The 23,128-nt window shown below is 32.2% G+C and overlaps 2 protein-coding genes across 3 annotated transcripts; one reads left to right on the top strand and one right to left on the bottom strand.

The window, feature by feature from the left end:
- Window positions 1-1,573: 1,573 nt before the first annotated feature.
- LOC146528993 (cytochrome P450 4C1-like) lies at window positions 1,574-10,398 on the top strand. The gene is made up of 9 exons (XM_085203343.1): window positions 1,574-1,977; window positions 3,730-3,839; window positions 4,201-4,291; window positions 4,526-4,708; window positions 5,474-5,844; window positions 6,307-6,375; window positions 8,192-8,360; window positions 9,062-9,241; window positions 10,169-10,398. The coding sequence occupies exons 1-9, from the start codon at window positions 1,824-1,826 to the stop codon at window positions 10,327-10,329; spliced, it is 1,488 nt and encodes a 495-aa protein (XP_085059469.1). The 5' UTR covers window positions 1,574-1,823; the 3' UTR covers window positions 10,330-10,398.
- Window positions 10,399-11,784: 1,386 nt separating this feature from the next.
- Window positions 11,785-19,960, bottom strand: LOC146528992 (carotenoid isomerooxygenase-like). 2 transcript variants are annotated; one of them, XM_085203574.1, is made up of 14 exons: window positions 19,768-19,960; window positions 18,919-19,126; window positions 18,095-18,206; window positions 17,521-17,667; window positions 16,914-17,024; window positions 16,583-16,677; window positions 15,954-16,034; window positions 15,563-15,643; window positions 14,381-14,505; window positions 13,910-14,083; window positions 13,318-13,474; window positions 12,845-12,906; window positions 12,369-12,467; window positions 11,785-12,060 (listed from the first exon to the last, which is right to left on the bottom strand). In XM_085203574.1, the coding sequence occupies exons 2-14, from the start codon at window positions 19,022-19,024 to the stop codon at window positions 11,887-11,889; spliced, it is 1,524 nt and encodes a 507-aa protein (XP_085059700.1). In that variant the 5' UTR covers window positions 19,025-19,126; window positions 19,768-19,960; the 3' UTR covers window positions 11,785-11,886. The 2 variants fall into 2 exon arrangements, with proteins under 2 accessions (XP_085059700.1, XP_085059702.1); XM_085203576.1 differs by having other exon boundaries at window positions 19,863-19,942.
- Between the last annotated feature and the right edge of the window lie 3,168 nt (window positions 19,961-23,128).

Below are 23,128 nucleotides of genomic sequence, written 5' to 3'. Positions count from 1 at the left end.
AACTTCGCGTAATATGTTAAAAACTCTTCGATCAACTATATAAATACAGATAAACTATATAAGTAATTGATCAAAGCAAAAACTATTAAAAACTTGGTAATACGTGGAGACAAAATAAAACAACTGTTTTTAATCATTATTATGTAAATTAAATAATTTAATCCGTATCTATAAATATAAACCAAATCTTACGTATATTTAAGAAATCTGTTAAAGAATATTATCTTAACACCTATTCTTAAGACGTTTGATTATTCTATTTACTTAATATATATTTTGTTATTTTATGACATCAATATATATTATATATGTATGTTATTATGTATTAGTCTATTATATTACTTTATATATGTGTATGTACTATTTTATAAATATTTGTGTATTAAGTTAATGTATTAGGATAAAATATTATTAACGTATGTTTATTTATTTGCACCACCCACTATTTGTTTTAAATTTTATGTCTCCTAACCTCAAGGTTGTCTGGAAGAAATCGCTAATTAGCGATAAGACGCCTTTGTTCTTCACACTATGTAATTAGCCTATAAGTACTAGATGTAGTTTGTAACTTTGTTTTCTTCTGTTTGTGGTGTACAATAAAGTATAAATAAATAAAAATAAATTTTATGATAATTTATTTAACATACTTAATAATAACAATTTATTTTATTCGAATTAAATCATATTTTTCAATATTAATTCAAAAAGTTTTTTAAAATATATAATAAAATGTATATATTAATTTTAAATAAAATATCGACACTGCTGTAATTATCAAGTAAATTATTAGTTTTTGCGAATGCAGGTTTTAGAATTCCGGGTCTCAAAAAAAACCTGACAAGCGAGAGTCGGGCTCGTCCACCGATGGTTCCGTACAAAAATTAGAAGTTGTGACGCCGCGCTTTACCTTATCGAGCTTTTGCTGAAATTTAAGTTTAGCTTAGCCAGAGTTTAACACCAAATTTTGTCCCCCTTTTATAGGATTTCACCATAAATATATTTTTTTTTCTGAGCTACTACTGCCTGTAGACGCTAGCTGCCAAATTTCATAACTACGTCAACCGGAAGTACCCTATTAATTTTGATTCTCTTTAGAGTATTTTTTTTTTAAGTAAATTTAGAAATACAATTTTTTCCAGAAATCATTGGGCCGTAGATCGGAGTTAAGTTATAGTTCTTAAACGTTAATGTTGGGAGAAAACATGAAAGTGGTTTACGCGTCTTGCGTCGTACGAGTTACGACTGGCGGGTGAAAGTGCAGCGCGTACAGTAATAGTAAATGTCTATACTTTTTTTCGCTTTACCTAGTTAACGTTTTAATTGAGAATGATCCCTAGAGCTTATCAAAGATTTGTAAAAAAATATGAAATGTATAATAATAAAATAGACTTAATAAATAATTATGAAAAAATTTAATAATGGTGAATGTAAATAATGATAAAAAAAAATATGGATACTTATTTTGAAAACAAAAGAATTGATTTTTATATAGGTATAGCGATAGGCGCCATGACATACTTATGTATGTGCATAATATACCTATACATACCTACCCAGGTCTTATAAGCTTATACCGCACCCATCCAGACACAGTTTCTACAGATACTTCTTCGGTTACTCACGGTTGCACAATGATATAATATTTAACGTTTATAGTAAAAATAAAAATCGACTATCAGATAAGATACTAACCATATGTTTACGAAAGCCAAGTTTAATTATTAATAAAAAATAAACTATATAATTAAAAAAATCGATAAGGTGTGCTTAATTTGACGACTTTTATCATTTTTCCAGTGGAGTGCCTAAAATTTCGGAGTATCATGTTGCTAAACATATTTGTGTGTATATTTTTGCCCTTCGTATGTACAGTCTTATATTTACGCTATAATAGGAAAACTAGATTGATCAATCAAATACCCGGACCGAAGTCGTGGCCGATTGTTGGAAATTGTCTGGGATTCATGCTGCCATCAGGTTAGAGATTTTATTTTTACATTTTGCCATATGATATATTTGATCCACTTCACGCTGTATTCCACATGTAGCAAAGTAGGCAGAGGGAACCTAGTATAAAGTCAAGACGCTTCCAGTTCCCACTTCTCGTCGAATTCCCTACACATCTGGAATCCCATTTATTTTTCATTTCTGCCCTTTTTAATTTAAGACATCAAGCTTAGAGTGCCAAAACTACCGTTTCACGAAACCATAAGAAGTCTAATCTAATCTAGTTCCACTCTATACCCATAGCGGGGTTAGTCAGACAAAACGGGAGGGAGGGAAAAGATCTGATCTATACACTATTTACCAGATCTAAAGCCTCCTTGGGCCTCCTATAACAGCCTTTCGGATTTCTCTTGCATTCCTCTAGCTAATATTTTAGCAAAAACAGTACTGTCCAAGCTAATCAAACTGATAGCCTTATAGCTTGCGCAGTCCATCTATCATCCTGTGAATTCCCCTTCTGCACAAAAACCAGAACAAATCCAAGACGCGTGGTATATTTGATCATCTCAGCAGAAGCTTTGCTGTTAGGTACTTGTTGTTCTGTTAAAATTTCACCATCTTTTGAAAGCACACATTTCATTCTATAGGTTAGCGTGCAACCTCGGGAAACACTAACTTCTCGCCAGAAAAGCTTCGTTTTCCTTAAAGATATTCGTTAACATTTCAAGTTTTTCTTTCTTTTACTTTTAATGCTTTATGCTATCGTGTGGTGCTTTTGCAGCTTTTATTTTTTATTATTTATATCTCTCATACTTTTATCCTTACCTGAGGCTTTATAATCCTTCCACTTCATCATCCCAACATTCGATGCACTTTTTGCTAAAGCCTCTTTTCAATTTACCACATATCGCCTGCCCTGTTGCTGCTTCCTTCATAAAATTCCTAAGATTCCTCCAGCATACTCTAGTATTTTCTTTTCCAGATTAATTGCAGACAGCAGAAAATCTGGCTTCTGCTAGCTTCTAACTCTTTCTTAATGTTCCTCTCTAATCGGTGATCCTTGAACCTTCCAGCTTCTTATGAGATAATTCATGCATAAAAAACTCGTCTCTATAAACATATCTCAAAACAAAATTTAAATCCACAACTATCTTCTATTCACAATGACTTACTGGCAACATACGCTATAGTGGCGTCAAGAAGATTTCTAATTAATAGCTTCGCGTTGTATTCCGTATACAGAAGAGTTCCCCCTTCCCCCGTTCCCCAGGTTTGTCATGCCCCTGGGGGCAAACCTGGACGTAGTGTTAAGATACTCTGTTCTCATTATGACACTCCCATTCCCCACTTTCCGCCGAACTGGAGGCATGCTGAGGCTGAATTTAACGCCGCGTTTCTATTTATAAATAAATCATTTTTAATTACTGCCATTATCATTTTTAAATGATGATGGCAGTAATTAAAACATGTAATTAAATAATTGCGTTATCTATAGGTAGGTAATACTTACTTATAATAAAACAGTAAAAATATTTTGTCTGTAAAGTTAGTACTTTTGACTGAAATGGCTAGAGGGACGCTTAAAAAGAATAATAGAAAGCGAAAATATTTTTTTTAATTTCCGTCTGTATGTCTGTATGTACGTTAATCTCCGAAAGTACTGAACCGATTTACTTAATACTTTCATCAATTGCTTTGTTTCAATTTTGAAGCATTACGTGTTGAGTGGCCGAAGCCTCAAAATATAATTGAGTTTATATTTAATATAATTTGTTTTTGCAGATGAACTTTTTAAATATCAGAGAATTTTAGCAAAGAAATATGGTCCAATTAATCAAATACATGGATTAAATATTCAAATGGTAAATCTGAGCGAGCCCGATTATATTGAGGTAATTGAACTGTGTCATTCATACACTCGTGTAGCTTATCTCTTCTATAATTTTGTTTCTTGTCTTTTCATTATAAACGTGTCTGTACATTTGCATAACATTTATAATTGTAAAAAAAACACAATTATATAGTAGAAAATAGGAATCGATTTTCAGAATTGAGAAAACCTTCTCATAATAGAAATATTTTGTCTCTCCAGCTTTGAGTTCCACTACTCAATACGCGAGCGTCAAAAATTCTGTTTCAACTATTAAATAGGCATTTATCCACTATGTGACCTGATTTTCTCCGTGTTTATTATTAATTATGTATACTTGTAGAACTGCTAAAACATTTAATTCATATTTAATATTGTTGCAGAAACTTCTGTCTACAAATGAATACAATTATAAATACCACCCATACACATATCTCTTAAACTGGTTAGGACAAGGATTGTTAACTAGCAATGGTTAGTACTTAATTAATCAAAAATCTCAATCATTAAGTAAATTACTGCGATATACCAATCTAACCGGTTGGAATGAAATATTGTTCAAATTGGAATCGAACCCGCATTCATCATCGGTCATCCGTTTGCAAATACATCACGATGTTATAAATTTTATTTAATAATAATTTTTATTTAATAAGTATTATTTAATATGGACATTACGCCCTTTTAAATATTGTTATTTGTTTACAGGCATCACATGGCAACGAAACAGAAAAATGTTAACCAAAGCATTTCATTTCAATATATTAAAGAAATTTTTCAACACATTTGTGGAAGAGACGGAAAATATGAATAAACAACTGAGAGAAGCCGACAAGAAACAGACTGAATTGTTGCCACTGATTAGCAACTTGACGCTACGGATTATGTGTGGTGAATACTGCTCTTATAGCCCAAGATCCCAGAGCTGCCAGACCTACGTCATTTTAGCGAAGCTGAAATTTTGAGGATTAATAGTCTAAAACGTAAATAAGACAGTTTGCCTACTCACTAACTTAAAAGTGGGGCCCTTTCAGAGGTAGCGCCAAATAACGGTATATCTTTGTCTGGGAAAATGATTGAGCCATGGTCTGGTTGCTCATGAGGGGTCTTCAAATGGTCCGTAAATGATACATTTAAAATTAAAGCTTATTTAACGTCGTCTGACGTCGTAAACATACATTTTATACTTCATTCTTAAAAATATATTTAAAAACGAGCGTTTCTACTTTAATTTTGCTGGACATGTACTTTAAATTGGCGCTATCTCTGAAAGGTTCCTACTTTCAAGTTAAATATACAGTATAGCATACAGTCTTAACTACATATTAGACTATTAATAATCAAAATTTCAGTTTCCCTAAAATGACGTAGGTCTATCTCAGTATATTATGATATCTATGATCTTATCAGTATAATTAATTTCAACTCGCACTTAACCGGTTTGTTTATAATAGAACTAAATTTCACTTTTTAATAAAAACATTTTTAAAGAAACCTTAATTTAGGTCTGTTGTTTTACAAATTGTAGTCCTTGCAAGTTTGTTTATTTCTTATTTGTTGAGCTACAATCTTATAATTGGTACGGAAGCCTCTGTGGGTGAGTACGACTGACACTTCACAGGTCTTTTAAATATTATATTTCTTTATGATTTACAGACACAGCAATGGGTATCTCTATACAAAACAACATGAAGACTATATTAGAATCATATTACCAATCGTTGGTCAACATGGGATATTGCTTTAGCACAAGGTTTAGTAGCTTATGGATGAATAATGAACATATATATAAACTGACCAAGACTGGAAAAATAGAAGATGAAGCAGTGAGAAATATACATGATTTAACGAATACCATTGTTAATAATCGAAAGGAGCTTCATAAAAATAATATGGTGGATAATGAGGCGGATGATGATGAGGGTAGTCGCAAGTATGTAATGTTAGATCTACTTCTTAAACATGAAAAGGAGGGGCTCATTGACATCAACGGCGTGAGGCAGGAAGTTGATACGTTCATGTTTGCGGTAAGTGTTGCTAATAACTAAATAGCTAATAAAAAAACTTAAAATCCTTTTTACTTAAATCTATAAAATTAATGGTTGTTGGCTATCTTTGATATCAACATAATTGCTTAAGCAATTTTAATATTTTTGTCTGTCTGTCTCTCTGTTTTTCTGGGCTAACCTCCGGACCAGCTGAACCGATTATTATGGGAATAACTCTAAAATATAGAGAGGGTTGTAGAACAACATAAAGTCTATTTTGTTCGACAAAATTACTACTTCCTAAAAGAATTATTTTATTGTATTAGCTAAATCTTAAGTTTTCAATGTTTTGTTGCTTGATTGTTTGTAAATTATTATTTGTATGATAATAGAAAAAAATCTTATAGGTTATAATATACTCGTAGACTAAGATTTCAAGATTTAGGATTCTCTAATGGAAGTTGAACATACATATATATAGATTTATTTTATCAATTATAGGGTCACGACACGACTTCAACAGCAACCACCTATTTGCTAATGATGTTAGCAAACGACGAAGTCATACAAGTAAGATTTTTTTTAAAAATAGTTAATATTTAGTCTCATACTTCCGCTATCGTAAGACAAAACGAGGAGTAAGGCGAGTTAGTACACTTTAAACGAATATATATTTTGTTGGAAAATGAACTCAGAATATAAAGTAGAACCAGCTTTGTTTTTTGCAAATAAAAGCAAAATGAAATATAACATAACTAGCGACCCTCTTGCGGCTTCGCCCGCTTTAACTACTGGATTATTCATGTAATGTATGTTTGCAAAGCACTTAAGATAATGTGAAAATTAATTAAACTCTAATGCAACCCGCATTTTCGTAGTTTCAATAAGGATTTTCCAATTGTTTTACAGAGCAAGGATTTTTTAGTAGGTACCGTAATTTTAAATCTGTGCTACTAATCTTTTCAAGTACTTATTAAAATATATTTAAATGACAATTTTTAGATAGTTAAATGACTATTTTTAAACGGAAGAAATTATAAACAAAAACCTACCTACTAATAACTACTACAAAAAATGTGAAACCAAATATATCGCGCTTAAATAATACATTCAACTCCAATTATCCAATACGTGCAAACGCATTTAAATCTTCGTTGCTATAAAGGCAGCCGGGATTTTTTTTCGAGCTTGTGGTTAATGCTGAAGAGGGTACTCTGTCCCTGATGAAAAGCAAGCACGACGTGGCTGCCTGTGAGGAAAATTAAATAGAATGCATGGGCCGGGAATCGAACCCTGGCCGCCCGCGTGGCAGGCGAGCATTCTACCACTGAACCACCGATGCGTGTAAGGCAAGCGGGCACGGCGGACGCGCTTGTATTGCATGGCGAGTGACGAGCCGTTTCGCAGCAAGGATTTTTTTGATATTGTAACAACTTCTAAAGTACTTATTATAATGAAAAACAGTAAAAGACAGTTTTGGTCTACATTAAATGGCCAACGTAACTAATGTACTTATTTATATGCTAATATAATAAGGGATAAGTGAAACTTGAGTAACATACAGCTGATGTGTCAACGGCGGGATGTGTCAACAATTAAATGCGTTTTTCTGTAAAACTATTCGCAATTTCGAAATATTGTAAAAAGCAAATTTTATCTTCGTTTAACGTAGAAATTTAATAAAGTATTTTAAAGGATAAGGATTAATACCATTATGGAAAAATATCCCTCACAATAAAAAATATATTGAAATTATTATTTTTAGACAGAAAAATGATCACTACACGTTATTCTTAAAAGATACGAATATGCCATCGCGGACTTTTTTGTAGATCTTATTAAGAGGAACAATACTCCAGTACATTTTTTTCATGTAGTACTTACCATTAGAGCAGCGCATGCGCGAAAGTGTCTCAACGGGTAGGACTTTATACACATTTATCGTATTTATGTTAATTTACATAAGAATGTACAAATAATAAACTATATATAAACCTTCTACGAAAAACACTCGACTTAATGCTGAAGACCGCATCAAAATCCGTTGGGTGGTTTAGAAGAAGAAGAGTTAGAAACAACAGACAGACACGAAAAGCGACTTTGTTTTATAAGATATAGGATAATCGCTTTGAAAATGATATGCCTTGTATGCTATGTACATAACATGTATTCCATTTTAATATAATTATATTTGTATATTTTAATAATTGTAATTGCCATTGTGGGTTCGGCGCTCATTCGAGGCAATTCGTAGTTTAGAGTTTCGCAATGAAATCTTATGAAGATTCTAAAATTCTTCTTCGTAGTTTTAAAATCCACGAAAGCCAAATTACGGATAGGAATAAGTTAAAAAAAAAATTCTAACTATCTCTCTATCTAATTCTAGAACAAAATTTATGATGAGATACGAAAGGTTTTTGGCGACAGTGATCGCCGACCTACAATGGATGATATTAACGAAATGAAGTATTTGGATTGCTGCGTGAAGGAAACACTGCGGATGTATCCCAGCGCACCTATGGTTGTCAGATATCTGAAAAAGGATTGTGTATTCGGTAACATTTGATTTTAATAATTATTTTATATTTATTGTTTGATTCGTGACGGGTTGTTGATTCGATTCCTACTCGAGGAAATGAAATCTTCTATATATATAAAATCGAAAGGTCACTCACTCATCACGTAATCTCAGAAACTACAAGTGCTAGGAATTTCAAATTTTGCATAGGAGTTATTTATAGGACGTAGGTGCTCGCTAAGACGGGAATTTGCAATATTCGACTTCTAAGGGGTTGTTTTTGGGGTTGAAAGTTTGTATGAAACTTCGTTTCTACAAATGCTAGGAGTCTCAAATTTTGCATGGATTTGACTTATGGGACGTAGGTACTCATGGAGACAGAAATTAATAATAACGTAGTTCACGCAGGCGAAGCCGCGGTCGGGCCGCTTGTATTTAATATTTTTATTTCTTCGCTCCGGTGTCGAGGCTAAGCGCAGCGTTGAGTTTTGCCACTTAGCACGCAATGCCATCAGAATTCGGTATAAACATTGGCGTATGTAGAGATATTCTCCAGGGCTGGGACTGGCCCCCAGTGGCCTTTTAGAAACGATTCCACGATGAGATTAGAAGGAAATAGTGGTGTTGAGTAGAGTGCATTTAAAACATAATATTTAAAAAGTAAGACATTATCTCTTTCTCTATCTCTTTCCCTTCTAAATCTACTGAAAATAATAATAATATTATTAAAACTTTTAGGTAATTACACAGTACCAGCGGGAACTTCGTGCTGTGTTTATATATATGACTTGCATCATCGCGCCGATTTGTATCCCGAACCAGAGCGCTTCATACCTGAACGATTTCTGCCAGATAATTGTGTAAAGAGACATCCTTATTCTTATATTCCATTCAGTGCTGGACCTCGTAATTGCTTAGGTAATTCAATGTTTTAATTATTTCGAGGCCGTCTTGTAGGCAGGGGTACAAGCGTGTGACTGTAACGCGACCGTTGCGGGTGCGATTCCCACTCTAATAAATCGCCAAATTTCTTCTTTCTAATACCAAACCAAAAACCATAGTATTGAGTTCCGCTATTCAATACGTAGTGGCTCGAAAATTTGGTGGGGAACTCGAAAGTGGGGAAGCAAGAGTCCTGTTATAATATTGGATACTGAAAAATCAAAAAAATAAATTCGCCGACGATTTTCCAATGAAAGAAACTACACATGCGGCCGGTAATTTTTAACTTATTTTATTTAGCTTGATTCGCTACCATCGTAACTATTACTTTAAATTCACTACTTTTCTGTTGACCCAAGCTGATGGCAATGTACAGGTGTAACGCGATCGATGGTGAAGATGATTTAAAATTTAAAATATTCTTTATTCAAATAGATAGTCTATTTGAATAAAGAATATTTTAAATTAATTATATTATAAGCACTTTTGAATCGTCGGATGAATATATAAACAAAAAAGCTAGCCAGCTATTTTAAATACATGTAGTCTGTCATTTTGTTTTGCAGCCATCTTGGATTTATTCCAAAGTGTGCTGTATTACTCTAGTCAAGCCCTTTAATTTGATACCCATATTAAGAGTGAATTAAAAAATCCGCCATAGTCAATATAGTCCGCCATTTTGTTGTGAGATGCCATCTTAGATTTTTGTCAACATTATTTTATATTGTGTGTAATTAAAGCAAGAGAAAACAATAATAAAAGACGAGATTAATCGTCACAGGTCATCAACGGCTGGTCAGGATAAGACAAGTTAACTCGTCCAAGGTCAATAATGGTTCGACATGAAAAGAGGAGTTAACTCGTCACAGGTTAGCAAAGTGTTAACCATTTCTTTATTTCCAGGTCAAAAATACGCTTTACTAGAAATGAAAGTGGTCATATGCGGCCTACTTCGTAAATTCCGACTTGTACCGGTGACCAAGCCTTCAGAGGTGGAATTTATAACAGACATTGTATTGCGCACAAAAAATCCAATTTATGTAAAATTATGCCTGAGGACATAAGAGCAAAGAAGGATAAAGTATAATGAAATATGCACTTGTAGATGTAATAAAAGAATTTTAAAAGCAAAATTATGTTTTTAATTTATCCAATGCCTGTACTTTATATATTTATACACCATATACCTATAGGTCTCACGTATTGGCATTTTGATTACAAATGGACATTTAAGTTTTTGTTACACAACCTGTCTTGTTAACCGACTGTAAGCTTTTTTACCCTTCTACTCGTGCGTCACGGCTGGCCTCGAGAACTACAATAAGAATTATTTTATGAAATAAAAAATAGCCTATGTAAAATTTCTCTGCTTTGGTAGGAAGACAAAACGCGGCGTTGTAGTCCGCCATTCAACGCACAATGCCTATAAATTGGATGGAAAGTGGGAATCTGTGTTCTCGCGTCTCGACTCTTGTTTTAGTTTGTCTATCCCGCTTTTAAATAGTATTAGGTAATGTTACAGTAGAAACTCGGCTCTCAGTTATACGGATTCGCGATTATCCGGACTATCATCCACGATAGTTAATTTTATACATATATAAATGCGTACGTAATTTATATGTGTATAAATCGTATATTTTAAAATGTTAATAATATCTTAATAAATATTGATTTTCGTACAATGGTGACGGTTGCTTTTTAATAGACATATAACAATTTTGTGCTACATATGTACTTTAGCTTTTCTTTATACGAATTATCCGGATTTTCGAATTTCCAAATGACTAACGACAACAATTAGTCCGGTTAATCGAGTTTCTACTGTATATCGAATAGTACAATTATATAGAGGGGGTGGAAATTTTGAAGTTTTATATATTTTGGTCGACTTTTTCTAAACTTAATACTGCTATATTTTAATTAAAAAGACAATAAATATGACAATCAAAATTAAAGAAAGTATTATAATATGATAAACAAGGTATAATATGATTTTTATATAATAAAGTAAAAAGAGTTATGTCCCCTTATTATTCATTTTCTTGAAATTTCTAAGAGAATGTCCTAATTATATAACTATTATTTCTTTATATCATTCAGTTATTAGTAATTATAATTTTCTTACTTCTTACTTCATTAAAAAAAGCTGCTTTCTATTGTTATTATCATAATATATAAAAAATATAAATTAAATATAAATAATTTACTTATTCTCTTTGCGTAACGTAACGTAAGCGTGCGACTGTAAACACGACAGTTGTGGATTCGAATCCTACACAGCCCACAAGGGAATTAAATATTTAATAATTTCATTTTCTCGCTCTGGTAAGGAAGTAAAAAGTCTGTTGAGTTTCACCAATCAACACGCAATGCTACAAGACTGCGGCGGAAAGTGGGGAACTGAGTATCTTAATGGGAACGAACTATCTTAACACCTGGTTCCCATGTTACCTCTATTTACTTTGCTATGTAGGTACGGAAAACAGCGTGAGGTGAAAAAAAAAAACAAATAATTTATCTATTTTCTTTTATTTTAAATGAATTAAAAATTATAATTTATTGCTTAAAATTATCTTTAGTCCTTAAATTAATTATTAATACTTTAAATATTATAAATTATATTATTTTGTTTCTGGAAGATACCATCCGTGGAAACACCTCGGCGCCTGCGATGGCGTAGTAAAGTGGGATCGTCCCACTTCTGTTAGATCTCGAGCATTTAATACTAATAATGTCACCGCGTGATCATCTTTACCCCATAAGACTGCACTTAGTAGAACACCATCGTCTTCCTCCTAGATATTTAAAAGTAGGTATTAAAAAATTCAAATTCAAAATATTCTTTATTCAAATAAACTATAAAAGCACTTTTGAATCGTCGAATATATATATTAATTCAAGGCATCATGGCGCAGTGGGTATGTATGTATGTAGCACTACAATATATACAACAATGTATGGAAATATATCGAAAATCCGGCGGAAAATGGAGAACGGAGTGTCTTAACACTACGGTTCCTCAGCCTACCCTTCGTCTCCATTTAGCAGCTTAGGCTTCAGAGCATATAGCTAAAAGAAACAAAAGAATACAATAACTATTTACCTTTGCATCTGGGCTTGCTACGAAAACCGGTTCACTGGGATACGAATCGATCTCCCTCCATGTTTTAATTTCACCTGTCTTGTTGTCTACTTTAATAATCTGAAAGGAAATGTGTATATTAATAATATTTATTATAACTTTCGAGACATTGTGTGTTTGAGTGGCAAAACTCAACGCCGCGTTTTGTCTCGTTACCAGAAAAAGGAAATACGAGTATATCATCCCCCTAGTGGGAATCGAACCCATAATCGTCACGTTTACATTCTCAAGCCTCGCAAGACCTGTGAGCCAGAAGGGCATTAATAATATTAGTATAGATTTACAATATTAAAAATCGGTAGGTGGTTGTGATATTCCATGTATCTATTGAAATTACCACGTCAACTTTACGACGCACAAGAAGTTTCAAATAATTTTTAAAATTTGTAAATTTAAAAAAAAAACTTTTTTGCTGTTTTATATAAAAAATTACTTACTGATCCAGCGTGTTCCGTTTGTACTTCCAATGATATCCCATAGAAATATCTGTAGGGCCGTCCTGGAAACGTATACATGTTTTTATTAGTGTGGTCATTTATATAATACCAGGTTTGTCGCTGCGGCTTCGCCCGCGTTGTCTGATATATGACATGATGAAATGACTACCTTATTTATTTTATATAAATAAAAAATAAATAGCTCAATAAAAAAAAATAAAAAAAAATAGCTTCACGATGTACGCCATACATAGCAAGGGAGGAACTTGGGAACCTAGTGTTAAAACACTTCCGTTCCCCATTTTCCGCGGAATTCTTCAGGCATTGCTTTTACCTGGGCGATAAAATATTAAATATTTCATTCTCCGAGTGGGAATCGAACTCACAACGTCACGATTACACGCTTGTGCCCCTGCAACACGACGGCCTCTAACACTATTTCACAATAATATAATATTTAATATAAAACATACCGTTATAAGCTTCATAATTTATTCTAGGAACTTCAACACCGACGTCTGTCAGCAGTAAAGTCTCAGCTTTGGAGTTTGGCGGCAACCTGAGATCGATCTCAATTCGTTTTGGACGACTGTGGTACCATTCACCGTAGCTGGGATTTCTGTCCATATTCTACAAATATCGTCATAAAAACTTTAAGACGGCCTGACTGTTAACGTTACGGTCGTAGGTGTATGAGTGGGAACTCGTAGAGTTTAAACTCGGAGGAATAAATTATCTTTTCCTATAATTTTTTTCCCGCACACAGCATGGTAGGCAGAGGGAAGCTAGTGTTAAGACACTCCGTTCCCCATTTCTTCGTTCGTTGTTGTTCCCATTCTTTTGTTGAATTCTGGAAGCATTGCGTGTTGAGTGGCGGAACTTAACGCCGCGCTTTTGCCTCGACACCAGAGCGAGAAAATGGAAATATAAATTTAAATAAATATTTTATCTCCTCGAGTGGGAATCGAACCCACAACCAGTCGCTTTTACAGTCACACCTCTGCGCCACGACTGGCATCGATTTGAAGCTGTTACCACCAACTCTTCAACGAATACCACTATTACCTTAATAGCATCGATGTACATAGCATTGATCATTTTGGCATCCTTGTAAGAAGCGACATCGATATATAATTGGTCATTTTTCTCAAAACAATTAATTATGTGCATAAAGAAAAACGTATCAGCTCGGTAGCGGGTTTGTTTTCCAGTTATACGGTGTACCAATATAAGTGTTGTCTGAAAATATGAAAGAAAGTATATATAATAAATTATAGATAAAATTGTTGGGGTCGTCGTGATGCTTAACTATAAATGCGAGAGTAGTGGGTTCGATTCCCGCTCGGGGGGAATCAAATATTCAATATTTTCATTTCCTCCCTCTGGGAAGTAGCCAAAGTGCGGCGTTGAGGTTCATTCAACACGGAATGTGGAACAAAAGTGGGTCAATGATAATGGAGTGTTATTAGGTTCCCAGGTCCCCTCTGCCTACCCCTCTGTATGCACGAAAAAGTTTTTCTACATTTAATAACTCACCTCGTAATCTGAATACCACTCTAGCATCGTTGAAAATGGTTCATTAAATATAATTTTCTTCATTGTTTTTAATGTCGATATACATAGTGGTTGTTCTATTATAATATAATAGTTTTCTGTTATTCCTGAAAATAAATATTCACTTTCAATATTATATGAAAAAGGACAGCGTGATGTAAGCAAATTTGGATGGTGAATGAGAAAAGGAGTGCTTTAACACTATATTCTCTATAACAGTGGGAAGCTGCCACTATATAAATATTAATAGAAAAGGGAGTTTGACTTAATAACTTACAAACCCTCATAAGATTATTATCTACTAGCGGACGCGCGCAGCTTCGCTTGCGTATTTAAGGGTGAATTCTAATAACCCATGAAACATGTGTTCAATGAAATATTTTTAAGAGTCTAAATTTCAAATTTTATAAAAATCGGTGGCGATTTAAAGATTTTTCCATACAAACTTTCAACCCCTTATTTGCACCCTTAGTGGGTGAATTCTAGAAAACCATGAAACACGTGTTCAATTAAATACTTTTAAAAATCTAAATTTCAAATTTTATAAAAACCGGTGCCGATTTAAATTTTTTTCCATACAAACTTTGAACCCCTATTTCACCCCTTTAGGGTTAAAATTTTTCAAAATCCCTTCTTAGTGGATGTCCAGATTACGAAAGTAAACTTTTGTCCAAATTTCACGTTTCTACCACCAGCGGTTACGGCTGTGCGTGCGTCTTACCTCAGTCAGTGAGGACAAGTCCTTTTATATATATAGATTATTTAAAACTAGAGATAAAGGTTTTAAAATAAGCATGATAATATAATTTTTATATAATTTTCCCATAAGTCTCCTTTTTCTACATCTGTTTCAAATTGATACTTAGAACTATTGCGCACTTTATTACAGCAGGCGCGTCCTGGCATACTCGTATACGTAATTGTATATAATAATTTTTTTATGAAGTAGAATAGACCATTTTCTCTAATTCTAGACCCATTAGGTATAAAATCAAATATTCCTTAGTAAAATGAAAAATTACAGTGAAAATTTTGCACTTATACAGATTAATTAAATTTATTAATTAACGTGTTAATATTTATGGAATATTTCATTAATTAGTAATTAATATCAAAACAAACACTTCATTTATTAATTATTTATCTAATATATTATATATTTACCAAAGGAGTGCATGTATGAGGGATTAAATCTCCACTTTGGGTCCACGACACCTACAACTTCAGCTGACTCAAACATGTTAGCTGAAAAAATAACAATCATGTATAAATTGCCGAAAGGCCGTCGTAGCGTAGTGGCATAGAGTACGTTTGTAAACGCGACTGTTATGGGTTGATGATTTTTTTTCATTTCATATAGAAAAATATTAAATATTTTCATTTCCTTGCTCTTTTGGCAGCAAGACAAAGCGAGGTTCAAAAGGCAAAAAAAATGCAAATTTTCTCGCGGAAAATGGGAAACGGAGTGTTTTAACACAATTATCACTCTGCCTACTCTTTTAAATACGGGATATATGTAAATGAAGCTAAAAAAAACAAAAAAAATAATATACACCTTTTGCAGAATATGGAAACTTGACGATTACATGCTTGGGAAATCCCATTACAAACTGTAAGCCGATGTTGTATACGTCCCCTGTAAAAAATATATTATGTTTAAAAAATATATTCAATTACATAAGGTTAAAAACGGTATAAAAAAATAGTCATGGAAAAAAAAATTTTTTTTTACTTTTCAAGCGCAACCCAACGCTGCATTCCTCTAACAAAATCGAAAACGAAGCATTGTTGTAATTGGAAATTGAACCTATAACCATGGCGTCATTTAACTTCAAATTATTTTGAAATCACAAATCTAATGTAATAATCACATAAATGATTTATTAGATCTATAAAAAAATATATATACTGCACATGTAATATAACTATAATATACTGTACTGAACTGAACGCAGCAGTTGTAGTAGGGTTCGATTTCCTCTCGGAAAAATGAACTATTTATTAATTTTTTTCTTTTCTGATAACAAGACTATGAGCGAAATTGAATTCCGCCAATCCACACGTGATATTTCGAAAATTGGGCGGGAAGTGAACGACAGAGTGCCTTAGCACTAGGTTCCTCCTGCATGCTTTATGCGGGATACACCGTGAAATAAAAAAATGAGTAAAAAAATAAGTACTTACCATTTGGCAAAACATGCGGGTGGGCAGTGTGACAAACGATAAGGGAATTCAAAAGGCTCTTCCTTTCGATTGTTTCAAGAGATTCAGGGTCGATTCTGTAATCAAATAAAATTTATTGTTCTTACAAAAGATAATGCAAAAAAATAAGGAAAAAAATATAACGATCGTATAGAATTTTTAATTATACAATATCAACATGTAGTTTAAGTAGCTCCTGAACGTTATATAAAAGTCACGGATTCAAATGATCCGAGTGGGAATCGAATCTGAACTCATCACGTTTCAGATACTTTCCTTTGAGGATGGTGGAAAATAAAATAATGAAACCAACCTGTACACAGTGGCTATTTCAGTCATTGTATAAATCTGATCGCCAAAAGGCTGCACTGAGATTCCGGCGTTGTCTGTAAAATAATCGTCTAACGTGAAGGTCGACGATATTCTGAAATAGAATTATTAATTATTTTTATAACAGATTTGTAAAATAGATTACGCATTATTTTTACATTTTTGAAGTGTTGTTAAGCAAACGCACAGAGAAACAGACAGAAAAAAATAGAAATCATTACTTTGTGTACTATTACATTGATATTGATTACGCTGGCCTTAACAACATTAGTTATTATATTAATATATGTATAGATTGGCAACCACATTGGCACAGTGGATGAGCCTGGTTGTAAGCGTGATGGTTGTGGCTACTATCTCCTACTACCCTCTGGGGGAGAAATAATTTCCTCGAAATACTAAGACAAAGCGCGGCTTTTTTCGTCACGTAAGATACAACACGTAAATTCTCCAATTTATGGGTGAATAAAAGTAAAATGTAGAATTAATCCTTTCACGCTCTCAAGATCGATATCTTAATTAAGGACGGATTTTAAGTACGGGTCCTAATAAAGGAAGAATTTATAATATACATTATATAGATATCTTACCGATCAAAAATACTGTGACAAGGATCAGGTACGGACTTTGTGCCAAATTCAGTGACGACAATTCTATTTGCTTTTCTATTTTTTTTCAAAGTCTCCGTGTTTAAATAACGACATTGATAAGTCACTGCACCATTTTTCATATGAAACCTGTGAATAATAGAATATAAATATTTAATATTAATAGCTGTAACTTACTTGGTATAATAATGCAGGAAGAGAAATATAAAAAATATCGGTTAAGTGCGATTAGGACTCGCACACCAAAGGTTCCGTACCAATTCTGAGATCGTAAATCAAATAAAGACCTGAATATTCGATATTTATTTCAGCATTATACAACAACAATAATCGCAGGGATCATATAAGAGTTTCGTTTTTCCTTTTCCGCTATTTTGTGTTTTTATTCCAAAATGTATCTAAGGATACTTGTGTTTTTAAGATGAATATAACAATAAAGTAATTGTCAAAATCCCTTCAATGATTTAATAGGTAATGAAAAGAATACAAACATACACGATACGCGTGAAAAACATAACTTTTCTTGGCAGTCGAGTAAATAGTGCCTAAATAGTACCTGTGTAAAAATGCAGGACCGTCAAATACATGGCCGAACTCAGATGAACCGACTTTGTGTGTTCCTGATCCATTTCTTAATAAGGCTCCATTTAACCAAGATGGAATAGTACCTTAAAATATTTAAAATAAATATTATATTACAATTTATTAGATAAATCATTATTTTGACTATTCACTTGGTCAATTATGTATTCATTATGACGAAGCTTTGTGAGATGAAAATAAAGATTTAATAATATTTTTAGATTAGATTTTATTATTTTTATAGCTTTAGCTATAAAAATAATAATAATAATATTCATATATTCTTGACAATAAATTTTCATCTTCATTTTCATTTTCATTCATAAAAAAAACTATAAAAAAGCTATAAAAGAAAATATTATATATCTAATAAATTGTAATTATAGTTTTACAAGAAAAAAAATGCTGCGTTTTGAAACGGATACAGAATGCTGATCATCATTCTATGAAATTCTATTCAGTGTAGGCTCTAAAATTTAAAAAAATATTGAAAAAAAAGGTGTAGAAACAGGCCCAAAGTCTCTACAGTTTTAACAATATTTGTATTATCAATAATAAATAAAAAAATACTAGTAAATGTATACTGATCAACTATACAACTTTGGAATATACTAGGTTTCTAAATTTTGTTTTCTAAAAATCTAACTCTAGAGGTAGACCACTATAGTAGAGTATTGGTTCTATGATCTATAATCTTATTATTTCTATTTATAGAGTACAGTAGAGAAGTGTAGAATAGAGTAGAGTTCTGGAGTAGAGTTTTAAGGTAATATGAAATGTATAGTATTGTCTACTTACCAGTCACTTTCCCTTGTATAGGTTTCTTCACCTCCTCTTCGCAGCATCTGATCCACGTGCTCATATCGTACTCAGATTGTTTTTTAGTTTTAGAAATGATCTCCATCTTATATTAATTTTAAATTTATTTATTTGAATTCTTAAGAACAATTGATTAATTTTGTTATAATTTGTATAAAACACTCATATAGGCAGTATGGTATGTATTCTGTAAATTAAAATATTTTGCTTTTATTAAAACGGTTTTATTTTAAATATAATTTATAATACATCGATACATAATTATCTTAATAGTGGCTTTTAAATTTTTTTAGAACCATTTTGTAACAAAAATTAACTCTAAAGTAATTTTTGTTATGTTCAGCTTAAAACTTTTTCTGTAATGCCTCCATCGAACAATAAATCCGTTCAAAAAACAAGTCATCATTATATGCATGCCGATTCCTGTTTTATAAGAGACGATGCAAAATCACTTTACTTTTATAGCAATAAAAACAATAAAATTTTAAGTAAACGATTTGAATATCACTAATTAATTATAAATAGTTTTTAAGTCAATTTAAAAAAAAAAACAATTTACGACGAGGACCAGATTGAAGGAAAACTTTTAATTTAAGAACCCACAATCACTGTGACGACTCATCGATTGAATAAAATGTTAAATATTAGTAAAAATTAATTCCATTATTTTCACAATCATTTGTATTAATTTGTATGGATTTTCAATATGATACAACAAATACTCTACTATAATAATAAATTAAAAACCAATTTTAATAATTAAAATGTATCACAACTAATTTATATATATTTTTTATTCTAACACTTAACAAAACACAATGAACTAACCTTATTATTTTTGAAAGACACTAACAAGAAAAAATACAGCAAAATTTTAAATAAAAGAACAAATGTCACTTCAAACAAATTTGGCATGCACTAACCACTAAGGTGATGTACAACTGTGCGTTTATTATAACGAGTGGTGCCGAGATAACACACTAGCGGTGTTATAGCCTGAGTTGGTATTTTGTTAAGGTATAAATAGTCTATAATAAAATTGTAGGAAGTTATATATTTCAAAAGCCTAGCACTTGAGATAACAAGTAACGTCGGAAAGTATGAGCGTCGATAAATAAATTTAATAATAAATAAGAGAATTCTGTGGAACAGAAATAGGAATGGAGAGTCTCTCTGTCTACCCTACATCCTGCTGGATACAGTGAGAAGGTTTTTTTGCAGTTAACACATATTTCGCATTGGCACCGCAACTCTAACCGGTTTGACGTAGTCTTCGTAAAATACTAAACTAAAATTAAATACTAAAATACTAAATACTAAAAAACTGGATAGTCCCGGTGGGCTACCTATGATCCACGGGTTACTGAGCGTTCGAATGTCGGGCTTTCGGGGTGTTGCGCTAAAAGCCAATACGACTAACAGTATTAACCTGAAATTCGAATAAAAATCGAGTAAATGTATTCAACCGCAAGCCGGGTTCGTACTTACAACCGTCACAACCTATAGTATAGTCAGATACTGCGTCACTATAGCGTCATTTGTATTATTTTTAGGTCTCCAGGCAATATTTCTAGAACTGTCTCTATCAGTTAATTATTATAATCAAAAATTATCAAATGACGATAGGATTTCGCGATATAGTAGGTAGAGTAAGATAATATCTACTATATATTGTAATCGTCTAATTATATTTACAATTAAAAGTGAAATTTATTGTTTATTTGATATTAAATATAAATAAATATTGGGAGGGCAGTCGTGGCGCAGGGGCACAAGTGTGTGACTGTAAACGAGATTAGTTGTGGGTTCTATCCCCAACCGAAATAATGAAATATTTATTTAAATTTATATTTTATTTTTTTCGCTCTGGTGTCAAGACAAAGCGCGGCGTTGATCTCTGTCAGTTATCACGTCCAGTATTTGGCGGAAAGTGGGGAGTGTCTTAACATTAGTTTCCCTATTATGCATGTCACAGTATGTATAGTGTGTTCGGAGATTTTTACAACTAAATATACTGTTACGATAAAATATAACATTATAAATAAACTATATAAAAAAGAATGACTGAATTATTAAGAAACAGAGGCTATCTTAGTGCTATGTTACAGAGAATATCAAAAGAATAATTATGAATTCTCACAATTGGAATGGTAAAGATTGTATTTAATTTATCTGGCAAGGCAAGGGAACGGAGTGTCTCGGAAATTTTATATAATGTTTTAGTGTTGGATTGTCCATTAAACGAGGATATCTTGACGTGACTGCACTGTACTTGAGTTCAAACTGACTTCAGGATCATTGAATGGTGTGCTGGGTCATATACAATTCTTTGTTATTTCTATTCCATAACTTAAATTATATAATAATTTAATGTAAATTACAATGTCTTTTTTTTATTAATTTATTAATCAAAATAAATTTTAATTTGTTTTATTAATAATTATTTTTATTTCATAAGTTAAACGTAATATATTAAAATATTCTCATTGCTTATTACTTGTTACGTATATAATAAGCTTATATATAGTTTTACAATGTCTCAAATATAAATATGACCATGAACATTTTATCGTACAACCCATCCCCGAATTTGCTATGATAAGCTATCGATAGTGAAAAGATAGCGTTATCAATCGATCGGCATATTTTGCATGTATACGCAACATGAGACATAGAAGACAAAGGTTGGAAAATATATTTATTAGAGTTTGGTATTTCAAAAGAAAAAGATAATACCTATCCTTATGGAAACAATTATTTTTTTTTGAAATTTAAATTGTTTTAATTTGGGAACATATTTTAGTTTTTTATCAGTGTTTTCACATTCAGCTACATTGTTTTTCCTCAAATATATTCAATTTACAGATATATTTTTATTATTGTTATAATAAAAAATTTTACATTATAAAGATGTTCCATGAATTAACGATTAAATATTGCAGTTTATTAATTTGCAACGTTACCCTATATCCCGTCTATAGCAGGATACACCGACTTAAGACACAATCCCACGCATGCCGTTCAAATACAAAGCATTGTTTGTTAAGTTGCCCACTCCTCTCCACTCCTCTCCACTGCTCTACATTGCTCTTAATTTATTTTAAACATTATTTATAGCGAGCCATCCTGGCGCAGGACGACAAGCGTACTACTATAAACGCGACGGTTGTAAGTTCAACTCACACTTGAGGAATGAAATATATTATATTTGCATTTCCTCGCTCTGGGAACGAGGCAAAGTGCGAGGTAGAGTTCCACCTCTTAATACGCACTGTGGGAAGAGTGGGGAACGGAAGTGTACGAAGACTACATTTAAAAAAAAAAACATTGTTTACAGTTATTTTTTTTACATTAATAGGCTGTGTGGAATTTAATCTTTGAGATATAGAGAGAATTTAGGATTACGTTATGACTGATAAAAGAATTTAAAATAGTTTCTAGTAAGTTCTTTTCAATACATTCAAAATAAATAACAAAATATCGATTTAGTGATAAGTAAATAAATAATATTGAGATATAATATGAAATATTTTGCCAATATGCTTATTTCATCTTGAATAAAAGAAAAATACCTGTATTCTATAATTTTTGTCTTATGTGTTCCGTTTGACATCTGAAGTCCATCATGAGAGAGTATATTTTACTGCCATATTTCGCTAAAGTGTCGGTGTGACATCGGCCGTCGAGTAAGTACTGAAGCTGTCGTATCGAACCAGACAGTGCCAGACCGACTGACTGTTAATCTTTTTTTTATTTTATTTTTAACGTGCTTGTGCCCCTGCCACACGACTGGTTTCTAATATAAAAATAAAAGTATTCAATTCAACCGAAAGAACAATAACTTGTTGAAATTATCGCGTTAAACAAACTCGTCGCCTTTATAATATTAGAATAGTTTATAATAAGATATAGGGATGATAAAAAATTGTATGTATGTATACACCTATGTAGTATATCAGCGATGTCTGTCTGGTGTTTCTTCAATCGTGTGATAATAAAGGTAAATACTATTAAGCGTACGAGAATATTATTTAAATACTTTTTGGTTATTATCTAAGCTATGTCTATTTTATTACTTATAATAAAATGTTATCATGATTTCAGAAATTATATTTAGTACAGCCAGTAAATGGGTAAGCGTTATGGGTTCAATTCCCACTTGAAGAAAAGACTTGACTTGAAGTCATGG

Source organism: Heliconius melpomene, chromosome 19 (genome assembly GCF_056956725.1).
Source record: "Heliconius melpomene rosina isolate 202511_hmr_F chromosome 19, ASM5695672v1, whole genome shotgun sequence".
Classification (NCBI taxonomy): Eukaryota; Metazoa; Arthropoda; class Insecta; order Lepidoptera; family Nymphalidae; genus Heliconius; species Heliconius melpomene.
The sequence above is the reverse complement of the archived record's forward strand: the minus strand, read 5'-3'. Positions and strand labels throughout refer to the sequence as shown.